Here is a 21236-nt window from a genome sequence, read left to right as displayed (position 1 = left end):
AGTTGTATTTAGTCCATGACGATGTGTACATGCGTACGAACGAGTCTAGTAGTCGAGGAGGTATGGCGTCTTGGTCAAAAGAGCTGTCGGGTTGGCGAGGGATGTTGATCCATCCCTATTTTGCGTCCACCAATCACAGCGATGCATTGCGATCTTCGGCGGTCGCGGATCTTGCTCGAGTTATTAATATTAATATTCCGATCTGCGGAGGCCACTACCCAGGATAACGCTTGCAGCATGGAGCTCCGTACGTTCTGCCTCGCGTGATGAAGGACGATGGAATGAGGTAGACATGGAGCAGCTGCGGCAAATCGTCCGCCGGGCCGAGAAGCGCCATGGCCAGACGCAGCACCTCTCGCTCGTCCAGGTGCTCGAAGCCGCTGCACTCGAAGAGCACCCGACCTCGACGCATCGCGATCTGCACCGGTCGCTCCTCACGCTGGCCCTTGACCCCGAGGAGGACTGGTGGAAGAAGCTGTCGCGGCTGGTCACTACTACTACCCCTCTCCCCCGTCGCTCATGCAGGATTAGGCGTCGACGCGTCCGAGCCGACGCGCGCCGGCGCGGGATCGAACCGCGTCGGTCGACCGCTTCTCCGACGTCCTTTCCGCAACAGCAGCGTCGGCACGGACGACCATGACGATGAAGACGAGCGTTGACGGACGCCGCGCGCGTTCCACCATGTCCGTCGCCGACAAGATGACTGGTATCGTCGTGTCTGCACGGCGTAGATGCACATGGCATGCCACGTAGCCACCCGCGCACTGGTTGCCGTCGACGCGCAGTCGTACGAGAGCTTCCGCCGGCTCTCGATGGTCTTTACCCACTGGACGCGTTATGTGCTCGAAGCGCGGTCCCGGTGCGATAGTACAGCCTCAACGCTGTACGATATGTCGTTCTCCATGGGTAGGCGCCTCGCACCGATCCAGCTGCGCTGCCTCTTTCGGTGGCTCGACAGGTCGCTGCCGACAGCGGATCCGACGGCCGTTGGATCGACGCTGGCATCGGTCGCGCTCACCAAATCGCTCCATGTTTCTTCCAAGCGCATGGCGCTCTTCTTGCACGCCGATGCCACGCTGCGCAGCTGGGTGCTCCTCAAGGTCTGGCGCGCGTGGCTTCAGCATGCACGCGCCGACCTACATCGCCGGGTCACGGTCCAGCACCGCTTCTACAACGCGCGGCACCGGCGCGCGCGCGATCTATTGCGTCTCTGGCATCGCTATGCTCTCTGCGTCGCTCCCAAAGAGCGGTGCATGGTGACGCGCCACGGTCAGCAAACGGTGCGATTGCTTTGGCGCGCGTGGAAAGCCGCTATGCGCCTTCGCGGCGCCGGCCACGCACACGTGCTGCATACACAGCAGCGGATCTTTCAGCGGTGGCGCACCTACTATCACCAGAGACGGCTGCAGCGCGCGCGTGTCGACGCCGACGCGGCCATGGCCTCGGCGCGGCGACTGGCGCAGGTAGACGCTGATACGGACCCTTGTAACGCAGTCGGATTAGGTCTTTCGCGCGTGGAAGACGGGGACGCTTCGGCAGCAAGAGGCGGCGTGGCGCGGCCACCAAGCGCGCTGTCGCCGCGCCTTGTGTCGATGGCGGACGCTTTGCGTACGGTCCCACGCCTTTGGCCTCGTGCAGCACACGTATGGCCTTCGGCAATTGCGCGCGTGCGTTGTCCAATGGCGTCGGTATCTTCCTCGGCAACAAGCCAAGCGGCTCCTGCATGCTCGCTGCGACCATGTCGCCCACCTGTCGATGCGGCGGCGGGCCTTGGTGATGTGGATCGAGCAATGTCGCCGCGGTCGGTATCACCGCCTCGTGCTTGCCCGAGCCAACGACGTACGTCTTCTCTCGTCTACACGTCCTGGACAGAACGCTATGTTCTTGGTAGCATTGTGCCGATAGGCAAATGCAGAGGACCTGGCGCGCGTGGCACCAGCTGCTGCACACGGCGCGCCGACGTCGGTTCCTGCAAACGACGGTCGCCGCAGCGTTTCGACGCTGCGATGCGCTGTACTGGGTCGCGCGCTGGCGAGTGTGCGTCGCGACACCTCTTGCCCTGCCTCATGCGTCGTAGGTCGACGGCGGCCGCGCTCGAAACGCAGACAGTCGACCTGCGCAACGTGCAGACGGTGCGGAAGCGGCGCTTTTGGCGGCTCTGGAAGGCCCGTCGATTTCACGCCACGGTCGCCGCAGTCTTGACGTCGCAGATGACGTCGCATACCAAAAGCTGTGCGATGGTGCTCTGGCGGCGCTTTGTCGCGCAACGGCAGGCGCGTCACGCACGATGGATGACAGCGTGGGCGTGTCACCACCGCCACTTGCAGCAGCGCAGCTTGCGCCGCTGGCACGAGGTACGCGACGGGTTGAGTCGCACCGGCCATCTTATAAGGGAGTAGACGCTGCGACAGCAGCAGCGGATCACGCGCCTCTTGGCTACCGCGGTGCAAAACCACATGGGCCGCACGTTTGGCACGTGGCGTGCGAGCGTCCAGTACGGTCGTCGCCTACGAAAGGTGCAGGCACTCGCGCGTCAACGCCACCAAGAGAATGTGACGCGCGGGTCGTGGCACTGCTGGCGCCGTCGCTTTCACCACCAGCGATGTGCCGCGGCGTACTTGAGACAGCAAAACGACAAGCTACGAAGGCAGTTGTTTGCGGCATGGGTAGCGTACACGCGGTACTACATCTGGCAATGTGCTGGTTTGACCAGATATGTAGTACGCGCCACTGGCTGCGGCACCGTCTCGAGCATCTGCAGAGTCGTCAAGGCACCGCCGCTCTGCGACGGGTCTGGCGTCACTGGCAAGTGTCTGTCGTCAAAACTCGCGAGCGCAAGCGTCGCTCGGAGAGAGTCCGACACCAGTGGCAAGTCCTCGAAGGCCACTCGGCCTGGGTGGCATGGCGTCAAGTTTACATGGCGCGGTGCGCCGCCGCTGCAAAGATCAAGACGACGATTGCGTGGTGGCGCCACCACTTTCAAAAGCAGTGGTTTTTCGCCTGGCGCGCCGTCGCAAGAGACGCCAGAGCCCTGCGCCAGCGCGGCCAAGACGTCGCCCGGCGCCTTCTTGGCCACGCGGTGCGGCGATGCTTTGAGCAATGGCTCGTGTGGCGCCAGACGCAGCAAGCCAAGCACGCGTCGCGCGTGCGAGCGACGCACTTTTGCCTCCGTCGTGCAATCGATACGTGGCACGCTGCCAGCACGTTTCGTCGACGGATACACGTATTGAAACCGCGCGCCATGACGTGGCAACGCCAGCGCACGCTACGGTGCAATATGAGCCACTGGCGCCTCTGGCTCGATCGTCGGCGGCAACGCGCCTCGTCCAAGCAGCGTGCTCTGGTACGCCCACATTTTGATTCGAAGTGTGTACTCGATGGGACTAGGTGCACTGGACACGGACGTCGCTGGCGACTGTCTTTGGAGAGTGGTTCACCGTAGCCCGCGCACTCCAAGAACGCACCGTGACGGTTGCCAAAGCGCTTGCACGACGACGTCGCAAGCAGCTGCGAGACGCTGTCGACCGACTTTGGGCACGTGCTATCTTATATCAGCGCCTTCGAGTTCTCACCGAAGCCAATCTTGCGGCCGCGTTAACGTCCACCAGTCGCAAGGTGCTGCTGCAGTGGCGGCAGTATGCACGCACCAAGAGTAGCAGACGTCTTGCGCAAACAGAGGTGGCGACCGCGATGTCGATATTTCGTCAGCAGCGGGTCTTGCATCAGGTACGCTCCATCGATGGCTGCTGAGTTATCCCAATGCCTTTTAGTGGCATTCCGTCGCCCACGAACAGCGTCAACAGGTGCTCCAAGTTCGCCAGGCGCTACATTGGTACCGGTCGAGTGCAGCTGCGGCGGCATTCGCGACGTGGTGCGTTGCGGTCACCCGGTGGAAGCGACGCAAGGAGCACATCGCTGCGGCACTCTGTCACTGGCGACTACAGCTCCAGTCCAGCTGCTTTCGGCAATGGCGCAGCTTCTACTCGTCTCGAACCCAGCGCCGCGCAGTCTGCGTCCGCGCAGCCTGCGTGTACACACAGACACTCCTACATCGATGCATGGCTAACTGGAGACGCGTCCTACAACGCCGTCATGTACGCTCTACGCTCTAGCGGCGACCAGAGAACTCAAGTAGAGACACTGTAGCATGTGCTTGACGAGGTGCTGCGTCGACGGACAAAGCGCGACGTGACTGTCAAGCGCGGCTGCTTGCAGTTGTGGCGCCAAGTAGCCGCAGAGAAGCGGTGTCGGTACGCAAAGTTCAACCTGCTTTGGCAGCAAACCAGATCGACGACGCTCACGCGCATGTTTGACTCCGTCGCCAGTTCGATTCCTTTACGCATAAGGACGTAGGTTTTGCACGTGGCGGCGCCATACCATCTTGGGTCCTCGACTGCGTATCTTCCGTCGCGACCAGGCGCGGTCACTGCTTCACCTCGGTACTTGACTCGACTCTGGATTCTGGCACGACTGACCAGATATGGTAGTGTTTGGTGCTTGGGACCAGTACGTTGTTCTTCGCCACAAGTGTCATTCGTTCATGCGGCTCGTCGAAGGTAGTCTAGGCTCCTGGCATCGAGGTATGACACCTGTACATACATAGAGCGATGGCAGACAGTGTCGCTGGGCCAAGCCTACAGAGTTCGGCGCGCTCTTATCACCCAATGTAAACCCACCTATCGCGTAGGCGTGGGCGGTCTACTCTCGGAAGCGCTCGCACCACCGACGCAAGTACCTCACAGCGCTCCACCATTGGCATGCGGGTTTGCTCGGGGCTTGCTATGCCCACTGGCAACAGGTGGCTTATTTCCCGTGCACCGCGTCAGGAACTTACTCTTGGGTAGTGGATCAACCTGCGACGACAGCGACACGCGATCTTCCGGCGCTGGGCCACGCGACAACAGGTACCGCGTCTCTTCCGACAGCGCCGCTAGAGACCCTCTAGCGCCGTGCGATTGGCCAATGGAGCGACTTTGCCCTTTGCCAAAGCGAGTACGCGGCCTTGCTTGCTGCTGGCGATGCCACGTATGACAACCGATTGCAGTTACGCGTTTTGCGTGGATGGCAAGTCGCCACCCAGCACCAACTCTGGTGCAAGCAAGCCATCACGCACGCCGTCTGCATGCAAACTACGCGGTGTGCTGCTCGTGTGTGGCAGCACTGGGCGGCCTACAGCGCATACCGTGTCGCCAAGCGGCACGAAGCTGGCATGGCGCTCGCCTTGTATCATGCCACGCTGCTCAAGTCGATCTTCCGCAAGTGGCAAACGATTGGCCACGTACTCGCGAGCGCGCGTCTGGCGCTGCTGGCCACGACGCTGCGCCTTCAGATGCTGCAGCAGCTCTCATGCTTTCGGTACAAAATGACTTCTACGGTGCCAAGTTGATACGTGTCGCGGGGTTTAGAGCGTGGCTGGCATTTGCGCATACCTCCTTGCGTCACCGACGACTCCTCACGGTACTTGTTTTCGATTGAACAGGTGTAGAATGGTCCTAGTCGTATCTCGCCCGCGAACGAAAGCGGCGCCTACGCCGTCTTTTGCGAGCATGGCACGCATGCACCAGCGAACGCGCCCACCGTCGGCAACTTGCGGCAACACACCATCAAAGTAGCCAGCTCCGGCGCGGTCTAGGTACGTCCACGACCATGTGTGGGATGGCAATCCAAGGGCACTGTCTTGTGTGGCGTAGACGGGTTCGAAGCCAGCGTGTTGCTGGCCAAGCAACGCCAGAGAGCCGAGTCGACCGCCCGGCGATTCCTGGTGCGAAGCGTCGAGCGTCGGCTCTGGCTCAACTTTTGCAAATGGCGCGAATTCACCGACCGAAAACTACGCGCCAAACATGCGCTCACGTTTGCACTCGCGACGCAGACGTCGTCGTGCGTGCAGCACTGGCACCGACTTGCGCAGCACCAGCGCCGGCGACGTCCACACGTGGCTGCGATGGTGCGTTAGGATCCCTATACAAATTGCTGACTCATTCTATGCCAGCTCGCGGCGAGGACGACTCGGACTACGTGGCGGGTACTGCACCTCTGGCACCGACAGGCGCGACTTCAGAAAGCCGTGCGGCGCGCGGGGATCGAGCACCGACTCTGCGCGCTCGACCACGTCTTTGTTGCGTGGCACGCCTACAGTGCGGCCAAGCGGCACCGGTGCCACCTTGCAGACGATCTGGTGACATCGCGCCAATCGATGCTGGCGACACGCGTGCTAACGCTTTGGGCGGCGTGGGCTCACCGCCGATGCCGGTACGTGGCTTCTGCGTCGCGAGAATGGTAGGTTTAACGCTGGGTAGCGCGCGGACGGTCGTGCTGCGACCGCACAGTCTCTGCAAAGCTTACTGGCAGCGCTGGTGCCGCGCGTATAAGGTGGCCACCTACTTTGCATGGTATCGCATGCGTCGCGTGTTTCATCTCTGGGCGGCGGGCACCGATCTTCGACGGGCGCGCCGGACAACGACTGCGATAGCAGACGCGTTTGCCATACAGCGGACACTGGCTTTTTGGCACCAGACGACGCGATGCGCGGCCAACGGACGTCAGCATTTGCACGCCGCCCGCATACTGTACGAGACGCAGCTCCGGCGCAAACTGCTTCATGCGTGGGCGCGCCAGTGTCGCCGTCGAGAAAGTTGGTGGCAAGACGCAGTCGCCGTGTACGCTGCCACGCTTCGACGACGCCACGTACATCGCCCGAGTTTGCACTTTGTGGTATCTCATCTTATCCAGGTGCCGTCTGTCTGGGCGGCGTGGCAGACGTATTATTCCACCAAGAAAACACGAGCAGCGACGGCAAAGCTCGCTGCGTCTTGCTGCGAGCACGTGCGGCAGAAGCATGCGCTTTCTCGCTGGGGCGTGGTGGCGCAAGCGAGCCGCCTACACGCGTCGCATGCAGGTAGAACGCGAGCGAGTCGGCGGTACTAGTCACAGCATCTCTAGCGACAGCAACGGCGCACTGGCAATGCGTACTGTCCGGTCGCGTTCTCAGTGCGTGGGCGTCGCACGTGCGGGACACGCGCCGCCTCCAGCAGCAGTGCATTCGCATGGGCCAACTCTTGATGACGCGCGTCGTTGCGCAGGTCGTGGCGGCGTGGGTGCGCTTCACCGCGACGCGTCAAGCGAAAGCCGAGAAGCAGCTTGTGGCCATTTGCCACCGCAATAGAATGCTGCAAGGTGTCCTCTTCCTCGACTGGTGGCAGTGGACGACGCGACAGCGCCTGCGACGCCGCGCAGCAACACACTTTGCGCGAAGAGCCACGTCGGCGGTGTTTGCTCAGTGGCGCCGCTGTCTTGTACTGCGCAAGGTATAGCATGCAGCTGCCATCAATCGCCTCTGATCGGTACGTGTAGACCGAAAGCTTTCGCTCGGCCAAGGAAGGGCGCATCATGCGCGCGTGCTTTGAGCACTGGCAGACGTACTCCACAAGAGCCAGGTACACGACTAGCTGGTATTGTACGCGACGACGTCATCTGTAGAACACTGCGGTCCTGCCGCGTGACCATCGTGCACCAGCGAGATCGCGCGTGCTGCAGCCGCAGCTTCCAGGCATGGCGGCGTTGGACGACGCTCCGGTCCCTTAGCTACGGCGCCCGCCTTGCCTACTGTGAACGCTTGCTCTCGCGCGTTCTCGACGGCTGGCGCCACCATATTCACGTCCACCACGCGGCGGCGACGGTTCGAACTCAGTCCCGTCTAGTCTTGGGCCAACTCGCGCTCGATCTGCCCGCGACGTGGGACGCGTGGCAGTGTCTCTTTCGAGTGCGTCACTGGCATCGGCACGCGACCTATGGCGTCGTGTGGACCGGATGGCGCGTCTACGCGGTCGACCACAAGCGATTGCAGACGCACTCCATTGCGATAGCGCGACGGGCGGCAAGGTCGCTGCAGGCGCGCGCTCTGCAAGCGTGGCACCTCCATGCGCACCACGTTGTCCTGCTCCGCCGTGCGCTTGTCGCCAAGCGGCAGCGAGACCACGTGCTGACAATGCACTTGCGGCAGCGCGGCCGGCAGCATCGCCAAGCCGCCTTTACGCTCTGGCGCAACGCCGTGCTGGCAGCACGGTCTTTCTTTCACTGTCGACAGCGCCAGCGCAACGTGCGGATAATCGCTGTGGTGCTTGCAGCATGGCGTCACCGAAGTACGATGGCGCGACGCGTGCGCGAGATGCTACGCCACATGGCGTCATGGCGAACGCAGCGCGCAGTCCAAGTATGGCACCAACGACTCATCGCCCGCGCCCATATGCGAGTTGTCCTCTCTGTTGTGGACCGCTGGCGCCGCGACCAGACGCTGCACAAGGTCTGGCCTCGCTGGGCGACCGCGGCTTCGCGCCAGAAACGACTCCGACGCTTCTCGCTGGTGCGCGAGCAGAAAGTGTGGCACGAGGCTGTGCGCCGGTGGCAGTACAACATCCACATCATCCAGCTCGCGACCAAGAGCCGCCTTTATGCTCGATTGCGTCTCCTGAGCAAGCGCTTTGGCCAGTGGCGCCACAAGGCAAACTGGCTGAAATGCGTGCGGACGTTTACCATTCGCGTGACGTCGCAGACGTGGCGGAGCGCGTACGTTCGTCATTGGCGGCTGCACACCCAACGCGCGGCGATCGAGAGAAGCGCTTGCGACTACATGGCGCAGTTGCGCTGCCGCCAAGCATTAAGGGCCTGGACAGCTCGCAAGGCGGACGCGGTGCAGTACCGTCGGGCGACACGGTGTCACTTGCGGCACCTCTGGCGCCGGTGGCGCAGCGTCGCGCTCGACAACCGTGCGAGCTGGTGGTACCAACAGACCTTGATGCGAGCATCGATGACCTTCTGGCGCACGTTTTGCATCCACGAGCAGTCGGTCCGGTACCATCACGCGGTGGCCTCGCGCCGACGCCTCAAAGACGCCTGGGCAAAATGGCGAGACTACCAGTGGAAGCGACTCGCGACAGCGCAAGCCCGTGCGTTTGCTCGCTTCCGCCGGCTCCAGACGTGGGCGCTTTGAACATTCTGCATTCGTCGACTCATAAACGCTGTGTAGCGGCCTCGACGCATGGCTCTTGGGCATCGAGACGCAAGCGGCCGAGACGACGTTTGTGTTTTTCTAGACACGACTTGGGAGCTCACGCCTTTGGTGGGGTTCTAGGGCAATGGAAGCCGCGGCGACGGCGTTGTATGCGGCTCAGCTCCGGCGCCAGCATTTCCGTGGCTGGTCGCACGCCATTGTTCGCACCAAGGCGCAGCGCCAGCGACAGAAGGCCATGGTCCACACGTGGCTAACGCAGCGACAACAGCGGCATCTCAACCTTGTGTGGTGCGCGTGGGCGCGGGTGAGTCGCCGACATCGGGTCCTGGACCAGCATCGCGCTATGAAACACACTTCCGTGACGCAAGCGGCGTGGCAGCACTGGCTGCGGCATGTCGAGCACCAGCGCGTCCGCGCCAAGCAGGTCCACTCCGCCCAAGCGCTTTGGCGTGACATCTTGCTGCGCCGCACGCTGCACCATTGGCACATTTCTGTCGTTGCCGGCCGCGCCGAGAACTTGACTTTATAAATCTTGTGCGATAGTTTAGCATAGTTATTGTCAATAGAAGAGGTAGTTTACGGGTACCGACGCGCGTAGACGGCGGCGTGGGATGTTTCGCAGGCGGCTTGGAGGCGCTGTAGCCGATCGATCTTGTCGCACGTCGTGTAATGTGCAAAGTGCTCGCGCAGGGGCGACGTAAAGGAGAGCTCGAACGGTGCCCCGGGGTCGTCGAGCGCGACTGTTGGCACATGATCCGGCATCGCATTCTGGAATGACGTGGCGTGCGCCCGCGTCGCAAAGACCGCAATGTTTTTCAAAATCGCGCGGCCGACCGTGTCCTTGAGCGCGGCGTTGTGCCCCGGGGCCATCTGTACGAGATCGAACGCATACCCGAGGAAGCCATCGACACCGTCAATAGCTGGCAGCTCGATGCTCGGCCAGTGCGGATTTTGAAGTGGCACAAAGTTGATCGGACCCACGTGCGCGGATCGCTTGCGGAAGCGCCGGACGTGGTCGGCCGTCTCGACGACGACCATGGCCATCGCCCCAAAGCGCTGCTTGGCGATCATAATGCCAATACGCGGGTCCTCGAAGTAGCACATGTCGCAGAAGACATCGACAATACCGTGGTCGGCCTCGGCGGCCATGTACGCTTCGAGTGCAGAGCTCTGCGCAGCGATGCTTTGCGTGTGTCGGAGCTCCATGTCGATACGATCTTGGCGCGCAGCAATGTACGAGAGCACGGATGGCATGGTCGATGGCGGGTGCACGAGGCGAAATTCCGTTGCGAGCAAGTGACGCCAGACGGGCGCGTCGTGCCGGTCGAGTTCCGCGTGCCAGGAATGACACGTCTGCTGCAGCCGCCCGACACCGACGCCGTCCAAGTACTGCACAATGTGAGCCATGAGGTCGGTCGTCAAGCCCGACGACATGTAGTAGGCCGATGTGGCGGTCGGTGTGGCGGACCGCGAGGCGACGGGCGTTGGCGGCCGGGCACTCAGGTCCTTGGCGTCGTTGCCCAAGACCTTGGCGTGGAGCGCGCTCATGGCGCTGTTGGCGACGCCAAAGATGCTCGAGATGCGTGCTGCGGCCATGAGAGGAGATTGAGGAGTGAGCTTGTTGTTGCAACTGGCCGTGGTGCCAGTGCGGACTGTGCTGGCGCGCTCCGATTGGCTTAAATCACGTCGGGTAACCCGCCAGTATTCGCCAGCTGTTGATAAATTCAGCCAATCCAACAAAAGTAGACGTGTCGTGGCGCCACGTCATCAGTACGACCATCACTCTCGACACGCCCTTCGAGCAACGACACCAGACGCGTCGGCAGTCTGCTCCTCGACAAAGGATCTGGCCAGCGGACGAAGACAATCTCATCGAGCGCCGACAATTCCCTTCCTTTCGGCAGTACTAGCTCATTAGACGTTTTTTCATATATATGAATTCAACTCCATAGGTTAGGTGGCCTGCCATCGCGTGGTCACACAGTCTGCTTAGAGCACTGAGCCGTGCAATGCAATCGAGCGGCACAAAGGACAAGTCGTCTCGTTCTTGAACCATCGCACAAGGCACGTCTCGTGAAACGTGTGGCCGCACGCAGTCGAGAGGCTCGCATCCGCTCCCAGTGGGTCCAAGCAGATGGCACATTCGTGCGGTACTTTGGCCGGTGCAGCGCTCCACCGGTATGGCAGCTGAAGAAACGTCGCGACGAGGTAGCTAGGACCGTATGCGCCGCTCGACTCGGCGGCTGGCAGCCAGCGCGCGAGCTCGGCTGTGAAGGCTGGGAGGCCCCGGAGCCGCTCGTCCACAACACTCTTGTTGTCGACGGCAAACACAAAGCGGCGGCGCGGGAACGCGGCGGCAACAACGCTCTTTAGCGCCGCGTGGCCTGTGGTCGCAATCTCCTTGAGTCGCTGACGCAAGGCGAAGAAGTGCGAGTAGCGACGGTTCAAGATCCACCACACCTTGGTGCGCGGGTCGACGACGACGAGGCGGTAGCTCATGAAGGCGTCCGAGCCCGCGACGTTGCCCTTCGTGCACGTCAAAACCAAGGTCGCGCCGAGGCTGTGGACGCGCGGGCCGAGGTCGGGCGTCGTCGACTTCATCGAACGTTGCTCACTGACCACTGACTCTGCCGAACGTGGCGAGATTTTACGCACTAGTACTTTAAGGAAGGCAGTAGGGCGACGTCTTCGAAACAAGCGACACGGCTTCGGCTCTCTACACGTATTGTCACTTGCGTAGTGCTCATTATTGTGTACGTTATATGTCAACACCAACGCGCTATAGAAGCGTGCGCCTCGGCCGTCGAGCATGCGCTGCTTGGCCGCCTCTTTGGCACTCGACTTCGGCGCTTGCCATTCGTGAGCGCCCAGCTCTCTTGAGGCGCAACAGAGCTGGGCGCCGCCTTGCCGAAGCAAAACGACATGCAGTGCAAACAAAAGCGCTTTGTGCTTTTGACCATTGACAACGACGTCCACCGTGAGGTACCCCGGGGCAAGCACCACGACCTCGACGAGCGGATTGTCGTACGCGACGGTCACGATGCGATACGATAGCTGACGTCACCCCGGGGCACACGCTCGACCTCTTCGTTCGTCATCTTGTCGCCTTGCCGCTCGCTCAGGACGTGAACGTCATCGAGGGTTGGGGTTGGTCGAACAACGGGATCGCAGCGGCATGCAAGTTACCAAGTGGTGAAAAGATTGTGGAGAGAGTGTCATAAACAGGTTTCAACAAAGGTATATCGAAGCACTACCGGTGCTTGAGAATGTGCAGTGTGTTGTCGATGCGCTTGAACGTGTTGTTCATGCACTGGATGACGAGATCGTCAAAGGCCGCGGCGGCCTCTTCGTCCGTCTTCTCAGGCGTCGAGACGTCGACGAGGTAGTTGACGTCGTCGCGGTGGCGCAACTCCGGCATCTCGGCTGGGATCATGAGCACAAAGAGCGAGACGAGCAAATGCAAGTGCCTTCGCACAACGTTGAACGCGTCGCCGCACGTTTTTTGAAATTTGACAAAGTCTGGCGTCCCGACGCCGCCAAAGACGTGCGCCATCTCGGGCGTAAACACAAACGGCGTCTTCTCGCGCTTGATGCCGTACTAGACAGAGTAGACGCATGAGATGATGCTCATCGAAGCAAAGTGTTCTCTACCTGGTACTTCATAAAGCCGAGGAAATGACCGAAATCAATGTGGAAATACCGGCCTTGTTTGGTGATCTATCCGTCGACAAGTCAAAACATCTGCTGGTGCAAATGAGATACCATAATGTTGTCATTGTGCCGGTCGCCAATGCCGAGGACGTACGTCGCCACGCAGTAGCCCGCACACGACCGCATGAAGAGGTCGACCGCGACCCGGTAGCTGCGGGCGTCGCCGTTGTTGGCTTGGATCCAGTCCAGAAAGCTCACGTCGTTGAACGCACCAAAGATGCCGCCCATCGCGCCACCCCGCTTGTGAACGGCTGCGGTCGTCACGGAGTGCAGGACGACCTGCAACATGCCCGTCATGGGGCCGGTCGAGACGCACTTGTACGGCTCCATGGCGAGGTCTTTGCCGTCTTCACGCCACATTTCGTCCATGAGACGAATGAGCTGCAGCGTGAGGCAGTCCTGGCGCACGTCGTCGCCGGCCTTGAAGATGATAATGACCGGGTCGCCGCCTTCTTCGGCGTTTTCAAACTCGAGCCAGAGTGGCAGTTTGGCCGACGACATGATTTTGCACTTCTTGACGACGATCTTGCCAACCTCGACGCGCGAGTCGAGCGGCAGCTGGTACGTTGCGGGAAGGGTGCCATTGAGCTCCTCGAGACGCTGCTGCATGGTGACCTTGATCTCGTCCTTGGTCTTCCCGCTGTGGTGTAAGGCCTTGACCTCTTGGCAAATCTGCTCGAACGCGCCTTTCTCCGAGAAGAGTTTGTCCTGGAGCTGCAGAATCGAGCGCATCTTGTTGGAGCACACGTCCAAGTACGTGTTGAGGAGCACACCGTAGCGCTCGCGGACTTGGTCGTTGTACGACTCGACCTTCATGCTCCAGAAGAGGTCAAACCCGATCTGGTTGGGGTTCTTGATCGCGCGCTCGATCAAATGCTTGGCGAGCGGCGACACGTGGTGGCTCTCGTACTTGAGCGCCTGCACGAGCTGCGGCAAGAAGTAGCTGAACGTCGTGTCGGCCATCTCCGCGAGTTTGTCGACCGCAAACTGCCGGACCGTCTCGTGCGCAAAGGGTTTGTCGAGGAGGATGATGTACGAGGCTGGGTGCGACGCCTGCGCCCACTGCGGCAGGAGCGTGAGCATTTCGCTGACGTCCGCCGGGCAGAGCCAGTTGACGCACGACAAGACGTGCCGTAGCGCCTCGAACGACGTCATGAACTGGTGCCGGTTGCGCCACAAGACAGCTTTCTGAAAGTCGCTGAGCTGGAAGAGCGGGTCGCGTTGGATGATGCGACGGAGGTCGTCCATGGCCTCGGCCGTGTCGCCGTTGGCCACGAGCTTGATCGCCAGCGCCCACTCCTCGCGCTCTTGGCGCGTGTTGGCGGACATGACAAACTCGCGTGCACTGTCGGCGGCCTTGAGCTTGAAGACCCACGTACTCTGCTCCTTGCGCGTGCCTTTCGAGACCGCAAACGTCGTGTAGCGCTCGTTGAGCTCGTCGGCATTGAGCACCTGCGCGCCGAGGAGGTTGATGGTGAACTTCGCGGGCGCCGACGGGTTCTCGGCATACGAGAGCGAGTTGGTCGCTTGGCTGAGCGTAAAGAAGCGCATTTGCCACTTGGTGAGCTGATGGTGCTTGCCTGTCTTTTTGAGATAGCCCGTCTTGAGAACAGCTTCGCTCCGGGACGAGACGTCACCGAGCGCGTGCTCGGTCCAGTCAAACTTGATCGGACCATTGTACGACGTAAACGTCATCTACAAGTGTACTCGATGCTGAGCCGCCACACTTTCTTGTCCCATCATAATGTCAGCAAACACGTACCTGCACAACCGGGCGGTCCAGGTCGACGACGTGTGGCACCGGCCCCGAGCTGCACGTGTAGAGGTTCTCGAGCATACCAACGTACTGGTCGCCTTGGACAAAGATGCCGTCGACATCAAAGAGGTTGACGCCGGTCGTGAGAATCCGGTCGTACGACCCGGCGTCAGCACCCGGCGCGCGGATGCCAAAGAGCGTCACGACGACCCGCGCCGACTTTGGTAGTTCACTAAGGCGCAAGCTACTGCGAAACCACTTGGGCTCGATCCACATGGCAATGAGAGCGTCGTTGGCTTGGGCTTTGAGCGTCGTGTCGGACGTCTCGCCGAGCGTCTCGAGGAGCTGGCCGCCATTGAAGATCTCGACACTGGCGACGACGTTGGCAAACAGCAGCGGGCGCCGCTCCGACACGATCTCGTGTGCCGTGCGACGGAGGTGGGTCGTGTAGCGCGGGATGTTGACCACCCGTTGAATACAAATGCGGAGGGGCTCGTCATAGTGACAGCTCTTGTTGGCCGAACCCAAACTCTGCGGTGACACCACCGGTGCGGTCGTCGGAGGATGATGCGTTGAGTGCTCTTGCCAGTCGTTGCCGAGCGTGGTCATAGCGATCTCGAGCGACCGCGTCGAGGTTGCAAACGTCGGTTCGTCGTAAATGTTGCCGCCAAGCACGCTCCGCCGCAGCGCTTCTTGGATTTTGGACTCGTGCACGAGCGTGAGACAGAGTGTCTTCTTTGTGATGAGACACTCGCGCACGTGCTGGTAGTTGCTAACTTCGCGGAACGGGTCGATCATGTAGTCGCGGTACCCCGTAAACTTGAGGACGTACTCCTTTGGGTCGTACGGATGCAATGGCGTCGCATCCAGCATGTTGTTGTAGCAGTCGAATATGTGCTCGACCGTCTCCTGCACCGTATACGTTGGCAGCGTGATCATGCGCACTTCGTTCGGGCCTGTCGCGCTCACTTCGGCGAGCTGCAGCATGCGCCGGTAGATGATGTTGACGCAGTGAAACGCCACCGAGTTGCAGAGGTGCTTGACCCAGAGGTCGTACTCGGCTTCGGACTCGGCTTGCATCGTCCACGTCCGGTTCGTCGTCACGAGGTCGATGCCATACTGCAGCGTCGCACCCTTTACAATCGTAGGCTGGATCGCCGAGACCGCGTCGAGCTCGATTTGGCCGCGCAGCAAGCTCGCCTTCTCGTCGTTGCTCATGCGCCGCCCGCTCTTCTCGGGCTTCTTCTTGTAGTATTTGAGCACCTTGTTCTCGAGCTCCATGTAGCGTTTCTTCATGGCCTTGTTGTTCTCGCCGCGCTTCTTGAGCCAGCCGCCAAAGACCGGACCCGCCGACTCGGCGCTACCGACCACCGGGTCGAGCTGGAGCAAGTGCAACGGAAGGCGCGCGACCGTCTTGACCGTCGTCAGCGCGACGTTCAAGCCATTCTTGTGCGCGATCCAGTCGTCGCTCTCGAGCCGGTACTCGGGCGTATTGGCGCGAATTTCGAGCGTCTCGGTCGAAATGTGCGCGTGCACGTCCTTGAGAATCGCGCCCACCGCCTGCCGCAGCGCCAGCGTCTCCTTCGAGTGCACGAGGCCAGGCACCGGCTGCCAGCGCGGGCCGTTGGACGAGTTGGCGCGCGCGAGGGTTGCTCCGAAATGGGCAAACGGGTTGAGGTCGCTAAACGACGGTAGCCGCAACGACGGCGCCGACGAGAGCGACCGCTGGCTACTGAGGCTCGTCGACGAGAGCGACCGCCGGACCGACGCCGCGTTGTACATCATGTTGCCGCTCGAAATAACGAATACTACTAACCGACCAACGTCGCTTGGAGCCACCGGAGCCAACGCCCAAAACGAACGATAAATCGGTTCCACCTTGTCTGAATCGAGGAGCTCGTCGAGTCGCTCAACTCCGCTAGTTCACTGGGCACAGCGGACAAAGGCTCTCAGTACAAGTGGACGATGCCACGGACAGTTGCAAGCTTGAGTCGCAGGCGACAAGAGCCTCGGCCATGCGCCCTCGACAATCCACCGACAGAGTGCATGCAATAAGATTGATCTTATTTATGTTTCCAAATGTGGAGCGCGTTGTCGACGCGCTTGAACGTGCTCTTCATGGACTGCACAATGAGAGTGTCAAACATGCTCGCTACATCTTCGTCGCGCTTGTCGGCGGCGAGCACCGTCACAATGTGGTTGATGTCTTCGCGCTGGCGCAATTCTGGCATCTCGGCCGGGATCATGAGCAGGAGGAGCGCGACGAGCAAATGCAAGTGCCTTCGCACAATGTTGAGCGACTCGCCGCAAATGGCTTGGAACGTCACAAAGTCGGGCTTTCCGATCGGCTTGCCGTCGGGCTTGCCGGGGCCGCTGAGCACATAGCCCATCTCGGGCGTAAACACAAACGGTGTCGTCTCGCGCTTGATACCAAATTGATACTTGGAAAAGCCCAGAAAGTGGCCGAAATCAATGTGGAAGTACCGCCCCTTCTGCGTCATCTAACGTCACACAGCATGAGCGGCCCGCAGCAGGAGACGCCGACGTACCATGATGTTGTCGTTATGGCGATCACCAATGCCGAGGACGTACGTGGCAACACAGTAGCCGGCGCACGACCGCTGGAAGAGCTCGACAGCCGCCTTGTAGCTGCGTGAGTCGGGCGCGCCGTTGTTGGCCTGAATCCAGTCGTAGAACGACGCGTCGTTGAAGGCGCCCGTGACGCCGCCACCGCGCTTGTGGATCGCCGCGGTCGTGATGGCGTGCTGGACGACTTGGAGGATACCCGTCATGGGGCCTGTCGAGACGCACTTGTACGGCTCCATGGCCAAATCCTTGCCTTCGTCACGCCACATTTCGTCCATCAAGCGAATGAGCTGCAGCGTGAGGCAGTCCTGGCGCACGTCGTCGCCGGCCTTGAAGATAATGATGACCGGGTCACCGCCTTCTTCGGCATTTTCAAACTCGAGCCAGAGCGGCAATTTGGCCGACGACATGATCTTGCACTTCTTGACGATGATGCGACGGACTTCGACACGCGGATCGATCGGCAGCTGGTACGACGCCGGCAGCGACTGGTTGAGGGCGTCCAGACGCTGGTGCAGCGCCGCCTTGAGCTCGTCCTTGGTTTTGCCGGCATGGTGCAGCGTCTTGATCTCTTGGCAAATCTGCTCAAAGATGCCCTTTTCCGAGAAGAGTTGGTCCTGCAGCTCGAGGATCGAGCGCATCTTGGTCGAGCACACGTCCGCGTACGTGTTGAGGAGAAGGCCGTACCGCTCCTTGTACTGCTCGTTGTACGACTCGACCTTCATGCTCCAGAAGAGGTCAAACCCGATCTGGTTGGGGTTCTTGATCGCACGCTCGATCAAATGCTTGGCGAGTGGCGACGCATGGTGGTTCTCAAACTTGAGCGCTTGGACGAGCTGCGGCAAGAAGACGCTGAACGTCGTGTCGGCCATCTTGGCGAGCTTGTTGACGGCAAACTGGCGCACGTCTTCGTGCGCAAACTCCATGTCGAGGAGCTCAATGTAGCCCGCGGGGTTGGCCGGGTCGGCCCACTCGGGCAGGAGGCTCACCATCTCCTTGATGTCGTCGGCGTTCGACCAGTTGACGCACGTCAGCACGCGCGGGAGGTACGCAAATGAGTTCATAAAGTCGCGGCGCGACGCCCACATGATGCTCTTCTGAAACGGGTTGAGCCGGTACAGCGGGTCGAAGTCGATGAGCGTCCGGAGCTCGTCGAGCGCGCGCTCGAGGCCTTCCTGGGACGTGGTCATGCGCGACGTGATCGATCGGCGCGGGCTCGAGCGCGCGTCGCTGCTGCGGCTCTGCTCGTCGTCCGAGACTTCGGCGTTGGCCAGAATACGCAGCGCGCTCACCCACGCCTGGCGCTCTTGGCGGCTGTTGGCGCTAAAGATGTACTCGCGCGTCGTGTCGGCGGGCTTGACCTTGAAGACGTACGTCTCCTCTTCGCGGCGCGTCGAGACCGTGAGCACGGACGTGATTTTCTCATTGAGCTCGTCGGCGAGGATGATGGCGGCATTCGCGAGCGGGATGTGGTGCTTGGCGACGCCGTTCTGGAGCTCACCGTACGAGAGCGTCGCCGTCTCTTGGCTGAGCACGCACCACCGGCGCTGCCACGACGTGAACGAGTGCATTTTGCCAGTTTTGCGGAGCCAGCCAGATTTTTCCAGCGACTCCATCGACGAGAGGCGGTGCTGGCTACAACTGGTCTGGAGGTCGCCGCTCGCGTTGACCGTGCTCCAGTCAAATTCGATCTCGCTGTGATACTGCGCCAGCGACATCTACAGTATCGCGTCACCACACGCCATTGCATGCGGTCGATACGTACGTGGAGAAGGGGCATGTCGGGGTCGACCACATGCGGCACGGGGCCGCGGTGGCACTGGTACAAGTTTTCGAGCAGCTGCACGTACTGCTCGCCTTGCACGATGAGCCCGTCGACATCAAAGACGTTGATGCCGGTCGTGAGGATGCGCTCGCGCTCGACGTTGTTGTTGTTGCTGGCAGTCGGGCGACCGGCGCCGACGCTGACGCCGTACAGCGTCAAGACGAGCCGCGCCGTGCGCGGGATCTCGCAGATCTTCATCTTGGTGCGGAACCAGCGCGGCTCGAGCCAGAGGCCGATGAGCGACTTGACCGGCGGGTTGCCACGCGGCGGAAGGCCCTTGAGCCGAATGTCGGAGGTTTCGCCCACGAGCTCGAGACGCGAGCCGGCGTTGTAGAGCTCGATGGTCACGACGCAGTTGGAGTACAAGAGCGGGCGCTGCTCGACCCCCATCTCGTGCGCCGTCCGCGCCAAGTGCGTCGTGTACGTCGGCACGTTGAGCACGCGGTTGATGCAGAACCGGAGCGGTTCGCGGTAGTGGCAGCTCTTGCCGACGCTACTCGCGTCATCGGTTTGGTTGTTGGCATCGGTCCAATCGCCGCCGAGCGTCGTGTAGTTGGGCCGCGTCGACGCCCGCGGCCGCGAGAGCAGGTCGATCGGGCGCAAGTCGACGCGCTTGAGCAGCGCCTCCTTGATCTTGCTCTGGTGCACGAGCGTGAGACAGAGTGTCTTCTTTGTGAGGAGACACTCGCGCACGTGCTGGTAGTTGCCCACTTCTTGGTTGCGGTCGATCATGTAGTCGCGGAAGCCCGTGATCTTGAGGACGTACTCCTTTGGGTCGTGCGGGTGCAGTGGCGCCGCGTCGAGCATGTTGTTGTAGCACTCAAAGATGTGCTCGACCGTCTCGCCGACCGTGTAGTTGGCCAGCGTGACCATGCGCACTTCGTTCGGGCCCGAGACGCTCACCTCCGCGAGCTGCAGCATGCGCCGGTAGTAGCCGTCGACCGAGAGGAAGTTGACCGACGTGCAGAGCGCGCGGACCCACTCGTCGTACTCGCCGTCATTCTCGGCCTGCAAGTACCACGTGCGCTCGGTCGTGACGAGCTCGATCATGCGGTTCGTCTGCGCCGTCGAGCCGGGCCGGACGGACGAGACGTTGTCAAGCTTGATGCTGCCCTTTGGCTTTTCGCGGCCAAAGAGATCGCGCTTGTGGTACGTCAAGACGCGGTTCTTGAGCACAAAGTAGCGCCGCTGGAGCGCCGTGTTGGTCTCGCCGCGCTTCTCGAGGTACCCCGCCAAGGCGACGCCCATCGTGTCGGGCAGCACCGACGTGTTCGGGTCCAAAATAAGCAGGCCCATCGGGAGCCGCGCGACCGTCTTGAGCGTCGGCGTAATGTTCATCTTGGTGTTGGCGTGGGCCAGCCAGTCGTCCTTCTCGAGGCGATACTCGGGCGTATTGGCGCGGATCTCGAGCGTCTCGGGCGAGACGCGGCCGTGGACTGCCTCGAGGATCTCACCTACGGCTTGGCGAAAGGCCAGCGTCTCCTTCGAGTGCACAAGGCCTGGCACCGGCTGCCAACGCGACGACTCGCGCCGGCCGTGGTGCGCGAACGGGTTGAGGTCGGAGAAGCTCGGCGTCCGCGCGGAGGCGGCCATCGAGTAGCTCGACATCGAGCTCCGGCTGCTGGCCATGCTCTCTTGGTTCGACACCATCTTCGCTGCCTCGTCCAGGCGCCCAGCCAGTCCCCAAATCGAAATTGACCTCGGCCGTGACACGACGCTGACAACCCTCGCATCCGGATACGTGCGTCCTTATCCGGACCATAAAAAGACGCGCTCGTGTTGCACGCTCTGCACAGTGTGCTGGCCACATATCCCTACCTCTCTTACGCCTCATGCGCGGGGCCTTGCCTCGCATTCCGTCGCTTCGGTCGAGCGCGTCGGTGGCGGTCGACGGGCTGGCCGACCGAGAGTTGCGTGTTTTTCGGCAAGAATACGATAAGAAATCAGTTTTCACAATCCACCCCACTGCCCACCAATCCACCGGCGCGTCATTCACACCAGTTGCTTTGCTTTGGCAGAGACCGTCCGTCTTTTCGCTGTGGACGCTCGTTGTGTACGCTCCTGTAGACTCACTCCTTTGTCGTCGTCGTGAGCACAGACAACTATGCATGGACATGGCGCTGCGACTAGAAAGGGCAGTTTTTTGAATATGTGAGGAAGAAGCCGATGCACGTCGAAACGCGAGCGCTTCGAGAACCGTCGACGCAGCCGCCACAATCGTCATCAGAGGACACCAGCTGCATCCAACGAGCCTCGACATGTCGTGCGCGAGAACATCAACAAACCGAGGCAGAGGGGATCGGTCGGACGTCCGTTCATCAGGTGGAAGCCGAGACTTCACGCTCATCAAC

At 61.2% G+C, this 21236-nt stretch overlaps 5 protein-coding genes across 5 annotated transcripts; 1 reads left to right on the top strand and 4 right to left on the bottom strand.

Annotated features, from left to right (window-relative positions):
- Positions 1-237: 237 nt before the first annotated feature.
- SDRG_07300 (hypothetical protein) lies at positions 238-9536 on the top strand (the record flags this gene model as incomplete). Its single annotated transcript, XM_008613124.1, has 28 exons — positions 238-247; positions 291-487; positions 532-706; positions 754-859; positions 911-1463; positions 1504-1839; positions 1892-2037; positions 2078-2354; positions 2400-2671; positions 2722-3343; positions 3388-3438; positions 4418-4439; positions 4488-4556; positions 4604-4641; positions 4688-4798; positions 4845-4904; positions 4946-5355; positions 5406-5457; positions 5497-5632; positions 5691-5944; positions 5990-6249; positions 6297-6684; positions 6730-6895; positions 6940-7304; positions 7351-7433; positions 7477-8973; positions 9023-9073; positions 9128-9536. The coding sequence occupies 28 exons, from the start codon at positions 238-240 to the stop codon at positions 9534-9536; spliced, it is 7116 nt and encodes a 2371-aa protein (XP_008611346.1).
- Positions 9525-10654, bottom strand: SDRG_07299 (hypothetical protein). The gene has a single exon (XM_008613123.1). The coding sequence runs from the start codon at positions 10601-10603 to the stop codon at positions 9584-9586; it is 1020 nt and encodes a 339-aa protein (XP_008611345.1). The 5' UTR covers positions 10604-10654; the 3' UTR covers positions 9525-9583.
- Positions 10655-10879: 225 nt separating this feature from the next.
- SDRG_07298 (hypothetical protein) lies at positions 10880-11649 on the bottom strand. Its single transcript, XM_008613122.1, has one exon. It carries the CDS (start codon positions 11606-11608, stop codon positions 10997-10999), a length of 612 nt encoding a protein of 203 aa, XP_008611344.1. The 5' UTR covers positions 11609-11649; the 3' UTR covers positions 10880-10996.
- A 487-nt stretch (positions 11650-12136) lies between these two features.
- SDRG_07297 (hypothetical protein) lies at positions 12137-16411 on the bottom strand. Its single transcript, XM_008613121.1, has 4 exons — positions 14481-16411; positions 12770-14413; positions 12659-12724; positions 12137-12605 (listed from the first exon to the last, which is right to left on the bottom strand). Exons 1-4 carry the CDS (start codon positions 16257-16259, stop codon positions 12258-12260), a joined length of 3837 nt encoding a protein of 1278 aa, XP_008611343.1. The 5' UTR covers positions 16260-16411; the 3' UTR covers positions 12137-12257.
- An 85-nt stretch (positions 16412-16496) lies between these two features.
- Positions 16497-20572, bottom strand: SDRG_07296 (hypothetical protein). Its single transcript, XM_008613120.1, has 3 exons — positions 18826-20572; positions 17024-18778; positions 16497-16975 (listed from the first exon to the last, which is right to left on the bottom strand). The coding sequence occupies exons 1-3, from the start codon at positions 20533-20535 to the stop codon at positions 16538-16540; spliced, it is 3903 nt and encodes a 1300-aa protein (XP_008611342.1). The 5' UTR covers positions 20536-20572; the 3' UTR covers positions 16497-16537.
- Positions 20573-21236: the final 664 nt, after the last annotated feature.

This window comes from Saprolegnia diclina (genome assembly GCF_000281045.1).
Source record: "Saprolegnia diclina VS20 unplaced genomic scaffold supercont1.21, whole genome shotgun sequence".
Lineage (NCBI taxonomy): Eukaryota > Oomycota > Saprolegniomycetes > Saprolegniales > Saprolegniaceae > Saprolegnia > Saprolegnia diclina.
The sequence above is the reverse complement of the archived record's forward strand: the minus strand, read 5'-3'. Positions and strand labels throughout refer to the sequence as shown.